General features: G+C 50.7%; 4 protein-coding genes across 4 annotated transcripts in view; 2 read left to right on the top strand and 2 right to left on the bottom strand.

Moving 5' to 3' along the window:
* Window positions 1–719: 719 nt before the first annotated feature.
* DICSQDRAFT_18389 (uncharacterized protein) lies at window positions 720–1,127 on the top strand (the record flags this gene model as incomplete). Its single annotated transcript, XM_007364772.1, has 1 exon — window positions 720–1,127. A coding segment is annotated over one exon (408 nt), but the record flags the coding sequence as incomplete, so codon positions are not given.
* A 303-nt stretch (window positions 1,128–1,430) lies between these two features.
* DICSQDRAFT_58059 (uncharacterized protein) lies at window positions 1,431–2,861 on the top strand (the record flags this gene model as incomplete). Its single annotated transcript, XM_007364771.1, has 3 exons — window positions 1,431–2,193; window positions 2,258–2,358; window positions 2,457–2,861. The coding sequence occupies 3 exons, from the start codon at window positions 1,431–1,433 to the stop codon at window positions 2,859–2,861; spliced, it is 1,269 nt and encodes a 422-aa protein (XP_007364833.1).
* Window positions 2,862–3,108: 247 nt separating this feature from the next.
* On the bottom strand, window positions 3,109–3,733 carry DICSQDRAFT_169151 (uncharacterized protein; the record flags this gene model as incomplete). The annotated part of the gene is made up of 3 exons (XM_007364770.1): window positions 3,109–3,227; window positions 3,277–3,437; window positions 3,537–3,733. The coding sequence occupies 3 exons, from the start codon at window positions 3,731–3,733 to the stop codon at window positions 3,109–3,111; spliced, it is 477 nt and encodes a 158-aa protein (XP_007364832.1).
* A 722-nt stretch (window positions 3,734–4,455) lies between these two features.
* Window positions 4,456–5,949, bottom strand: part of DICSQDRAFT_146413 (P-loop containing nucleoside triphosphate hydrolase protein) — a gene marked incomplete at both ends in the record, with an annotated part of 2,810 nt that continues 1,316 nt past the window's right edge. The window contains 3 exons of the mRNA XM_007364769.1: window positions 4,456–4,600; window positions 4,980–4,981; window positions 5,646–5,696. Coding sequence (XP_007364831.1) covers window positions 4,456–4,600; window positions 4,980–4,981; window positions 5,646–5,696 — 198 coding nt within the window. The remainder of the gene's footprint in view (window positions 4,601–4,979; window positions 4,982–5,645; window positions 5,697–5,949) is intronic.

Raw genomic sequence — 5,949 nt, 5'->3', positions numbered from 1 at the left:
AAAGTGGAGGGGCCAGGATCGAACCCCAGACCTCGTGACGGCCAGGAGCGCCCATCCTCACTCACAGGCAGGTGACTGATGTGACAGCTGGAGCGCTTACTCATTGGGAGGGGTCCAGACTCGGCACAACTCAGGTATTAGTCATAAGGTCACCATGAGGCAGGTCAGAGGGTAGGACATGAGGCAGAGAACCCTGACCAAACGATGGTCAATAAGTACCTGGTCTGTGCACCATTGTATTAGTATATATAGTAGGGAGTCTGAGGCAGGGAACCTCAGACTTGATCTTCTCGTCGATTCCCCATCTCCTCTGTAGGTAGCTAGCAGCCCTACCTCCCTCACCACCCCTTCTAGTCTAGGGAATACATCTCTTCACATCTCTTGCTGTGTCATCTCTGGTTGCTTCGCTTCTCAGCACCAACCTTTGCATCAGTAAGCTTTGCCCTTGTTTGTTTTGGTGGCACAGCTCGTTGGCTGTGACAGATGGTGCGGATGGAGAGGGTTCCGATGACCCGGAGGAGGATGCGGCGCTTTGGGAGATGGTTGGGGATATTCCTGGAGAGGAGACACATGCAGCACAGTCGAAGAACTCTCCGTCTGGGCAGATGGGGCGAAAGTCCCTTCGCAAGCTACGAGAACTACACCGATCTTTGACCGATATTGTATGTTACCCCTCACGAGTTCAGTGTAGGACCTAATACAACTCCGTTGTACCTAAGAAAGCTGCTGTAATAATCAGCATCCTCCTGCATCATCGAGATCAGCACTGCAACACACTACAAAGTACTTTCGGCATCTTTCTCCACTCATGCAACGCACCCGAGAAGCTCATCAAGATCCTCGCGCACATGGGTCTTTCCATATCTCTGACATCTGTCCACCGTGCTCTCAACTCCCTTGCGGCGCACAGTGAGAGGACTCTTGTCAGGCTTGGGCAGAGCCTTCTCACATTCTACGGTTACGACAACTTCGACGCAGAAAAAGTTTCCCTTGTGCCCACCGTGGAAGGATCAAAAGAGCGCCTAATGCACCTAACTTTGGGCGCGCTCTTCCGCCTGGACCCATTGGTTCGGTTGGAGGATCTCCAGTGCTCCAGTCTGGTGTGGGATCGTTCCGAGGAGAACCCGCTGGCATCCGATCCCCGCCCCTTTGGTCCAGAGGCAACCATAGATTGTCTTTTGCAATTACACCCCGAAACTCCTATTCAGCCTGGGACGCTATCTCGCCGTGGTCGTTTTCGTAAATGGTTCTTCATCCGAACCTTATGTGAACATGGGCCCCCCTATTTTGAACAATTCCTTTCTCAACTTCGCGTACCTGAGCCCATCGAGATGCTGCCTCTCCGTAAGCTCGAGTACTTGCCCTTTAGGGCAACGGATATCAATCAGTCAAAGATGGCGGGCAATATCGGGGCTATACAGGCAATGTACATGCAAAGTGGAGTTGGCGACCCCTCACGACCTGAACAGAGTCATCTCAAGAGCATACAAGAAATAATTACCCCCTTCTACGGCGACCTCAGTACATATGAACATGTCCGGTCAGCAAAGCGCCAAAGAAAGCAAGAAAAAATGACGTACAATCGACTACAGTCATGTGAAATTGGACTCGGTCTGTTTCACTTCAAGATGGCGGCCGCAGACGCATTCTGGCGCATCGTGTCGGAGAAGGAGGAAGCGCGGCGCGACAGCATGTCCTTCATGAAGGTTGTCGCAAAACTTCGTCCCGATGACAGCTCGTGGCTTGTCTCGGGCGCCAAATTCCGCGAGCGCCACAAGCTGATTGCGGATGTCGGAACGGTGCTACGCCTGGATGCCTGGCGAGTCGCGGTTTTGAGGAGCGAGGGGTTTGCATCGTTGGAGAGCTGGGCAATGTCGAAGCCTTCGCTGGCGAAGATAGAGGAGATTGCGGAGAGACTTGTTATGAATTACACTGAGGGCGACGGGATCGACCTCTACGCGCTGAAGACGCGTTCATCTGCAACGCGCGATCAGGTTCAAGAGAATACAATCCGGACTCACCACTACATGCTGTTGTATGAAGAGCTCTCGTACGCCATGAATACTGGGGACATCAGACGACTCGAGACGGTCTTGGTCCCATGGATACTCCTGTTCCGCGCGACAGGGAAGCACAAGTACGGCAATTATACCCTCCGTTTCTCGCACGCATTGTATTTCATTTACCCTGAGGGTCTTAGGTGAGCGGATAACGTCTACTATGTGTACACCAGTAAGATAACTGACGTGACATACAGGAAAGCATTTCGCATTTCGCATGCTCGTCAACCCATCAGGAGAGCCGGGAGAATTTCGCGCCGTTGACTGGGTTATCGAACTGCTGAACCTATACAACAAGGTGAGCGAATCGACCATGCGGACAACTCGATCATCAGCATATATGATCTACGGTGAGCAGTGATCATCAGAGTCTGACTTTGTCGTGCACCGATATAGGACACATACGGGGGCAGCGGTTCGAACTACACGAAGGAGCGCATACTCTTTGAGTCAATTCTTGTCCGTCTCTTCCGAAGCAGTCACGCCAAGTTCGAGAGAAATTTTTGCATAAGCGGCCTGAGCCACGCCCATGCTAAAAAGGACATGAGGAAGACATTCAAAGTGGTGCTGGAGTACTTGACAGCGCCGGAACAACTGCCTAATAATTACATAGCTGGTAGGACGTCCAAACATACGATTGCCGACATGGTAGCGCGTGGATGGGAGCTGCTCCAGAGGGAGACGACGACACAGCAGGAGATGAGCCAGATGGGTAGCAAATTGGAGGATGCAGGACTGCCGGACGATGACGAGAAGGGGGAGCTGACTGGAGAGGACCTCAGCACTGAGGAGATGATATAGTACTGATATTATCGACTAGAATTCACCTAACGTCTATGTGTCCCCGGCCGCGGGTCTTGCGTTGAGCCTCGACCGCGCGGACAACTCGATCATCGTCATCGCCGTCTGCGATCGCCCCTGCGTTCCACCTTGAAAACCTCTGGACAACTCAACTACCGCCCTCCTGTTGCTGCGATTCGCTATGATCTTGACCGTGCAGACAACTCGATCATTGCCGTGTACGGTTGGCGTAGATGCCGTGCGGACCTTATGCGTCCAAACGGTCCTCTTCCGAGGCGACTCCAGACGTTGGGCCAAGCGTGGTCGCATTCTCCTTGTCGGCAGATCCAGAGCGTTGGTCGCGAGCAGGGCAATTCAAGTTCGTCTCTAGGGGGACGTTCAGAGCGGTTCGAGAGCATGGAAGACAGACACTTACTGATGTGACTGTACTGACCACAGGCGCCGCATTGACGAGGAGTCTTGGCGGCAGCGGCCGCCACGTGTTCGCCGGTCTGAGGAATGTCGGCCCCTGGACGCTGCTCGCTCTGTCGCGGGCCCAGGGGGGTCGATATGAAGGGGGTATTGGTGGGATAGTATCTACAGCTAATTAGTGTGCAAGGTATGTATGAATGTGGGAGTACGTACCTCTAAACGAGCTTCAAGAGCTCGGGCCCTAGCTCGCGCGCCCTGGCCCACTTCATCTCCTGATAGAGGGTCTCCACCGTCATCAGCTTATGCGCCCGGGCACAATCTGCAATCCGATCCAGCGTGTCGTCGCCCATAATAATACCGGCACCCAAGTTATTGAGGTGGGCGAGACCACGCGTCTTCAACGTCTGCTCGCGGCGGTACTGGTTGAGTTCTGCGCGGAAAGCGACGTCGGTGGGGGTCATCTTGTATTGGGTGAGGACTTTCGAAGCGCGCGGGGCTATGGGACGTTGAGGGGGAGGGATGCGAAGAAGAATGTTGAAAATAGGGTGACCAGGGCTACAAAGGGAGCAGCAGACAGGAGATGGTGGGACATGACAGCGGGAGCACCCTTCACCGTCCTCTGGACAGCAAGCGCGGTGATCAGCTTCTGTTATGTAATCGAACAAGGTTCAGTCAGTGAATCGCTCAAGTAAGGTAAAGAAGATATACCAGCTCTGTCATTTTCGAAGTATGCCATAATTGGCACACGGTAGCATCCCAGCCCTGCCCGTGTCCCGGCGTTGACGAGGTGGTCCATCTCGGGTCCAAGCTCTCCATCAACTCCCATCTTCTTTGTCCGCCCTCGCTGCTCACTGGCCTTGGGCATTGCCTGCTTGTAAGAGATGCGCAGGTGTTCGCAAAGCAAAAGACGGGAGTCTCGACCATCCAAGATATCTGCCCCCCATCGCCCTTTCGGGCGCTTCCGGTGCCAATGGGCGCAACACCCTGGGATCGACCGGCGCTTCCTGCGCGCGACTCCAAACCTCCCTCTGACGCCATGTTTTCCTCGACTCCCATCTCCGTAATTGCAGGTGTAGTGCGAACACGTTTGCCGTGATTACGTTCCTCTCTGTGTGTGTCTCCTGCCCCCCCGCGCGCGCTTCGTGATCTCTTGACCAGCTGCTTTCTGTTCCGCCTTCTCCTTTCATTTTGCAGCTCGCTTCGCGGCTTCAATCTTCTCCTCATCAAAATGTTTCGGGTCGACGAAGAGGACGGCGAGGGCTGTCCGAGAGGGATCTCGAGCCGCGCGACCAAATCGTTGCCATAGGCTATCCAGATCGCAAGTACATCTGGAAAAACAGCCTTTGCGAATTGACACTAATTATCACTATTCAGATAATCTCATCTATATTAGAGAGTGTTAGCAGAAATATCATCTACATTAGTACTACTGTTTAGACACACTTTTTTGGTAGTGCAACTAAGCACTAATTGGCATGCTTGGTGCTATTTATAACTACTCTTCACTATCACTTTTTCTGTAGTGCCACTTAGTGCCAATATGATACTACTATAGCACTACTGCAAATGTGGTCCTCTAATTTTCGCTATTTTGCACTACTGTAGTACTATTTTGCGCTATTTTAGCACTACTCATTTAGGGGAGACTCAAATAAGATGACAATCCTTTATTTATAGCTCATAGTTCTCAACTCAAGCATTACACACCTCTATAGCTGCAAAATCACCATGATAGCTAACTTGTATTTGAGGGCATGACTCAACATAGAACTTGTTACCATGTTTAGGATTAGGCTGCCAGCATAGCATTCATATCATGAAGCATACTCTATAGCACACTCCATATTATATACATAGTCCCAGACATTACACATATGCAAGCCCCAGCAGGTGTATCTCAAGGGGAGGTGTCACCACTTTGTCCAAGTCTAGCAAAAATGGGTATATATAGTACTTGTGAAGAGAGTTTATATAAGCTCTGGTGGTGTAGTGGCATAGAGCACCACCTCAGAACAGGTGTCATATAAGGTGAGGTTGAGGGTTCAAGACTGACTGAGGACATTTTTTTCACATATTTTTTCAGCACTTTAAATGCATCTGGGGCTTATAAACAGATGGTTTTGAGGTCATAGAAAGCATCTCTACACCAGTCAGAAATCATAGACCCACTCTATCCACTACTATCAACGTCTACTGTAGCACTATTTCTGTCTACTATAGTGCTACTTTGCACGAATTTGCATTAATAGTGCAAAATAGTGCAATTATTTTTGGGGACCTCTCGATTTTGCACTATTTTTCACTATCCAACTACTGTGTCTATTAAGAGCTAATTTGTACTAAATAGGTGTAATTCGCAAAGGTGGTTTTTACAGATGTAGTCCGCCATTGAACAACGAGTTCAATATCTGATATATCGACTCCCTAGTTATACAATATAAGCCTGTAATTCTCAATCTTTTGAACCATTAGAAACCATACCATGCCAAATGAGTCAGTGCAATACAGCCCGTATAATTTGCCCTCCTGGTACTCCCTTGTTGACTCCTCACGGAACTCGTGTGAATTGTTTGCGTTGAACCACACAATGCGGTTCCGCTCTTCACGTGGCATGCGCTTCTGAAGGATCTCGGCAGCACGGACAGAGTCTTCAATGTTGTCAAAAAGACGAGGAATT

The sequence above is a fragment of the Dichomitus squalens genome, assembly GCF_000275845.1.
Source record: "Dichomitus squalens LYAD-421 SS1 unplaced genomic scaffold DICSQscaffold_9, whole genome shotgun sequence".
In the NCBI taxonomy this organism is placed as follows: Eukaryota; Fungi; Basidiomycota; class Agaricomycetes; order Polyporales; family Polyporaceae; genus Dichomitus; species Dichomitus squalens.
Note: the sequence above shows the minus strand (reverse complement) of the source record. Positions and strands in the feature narration are given on the sequence as shown.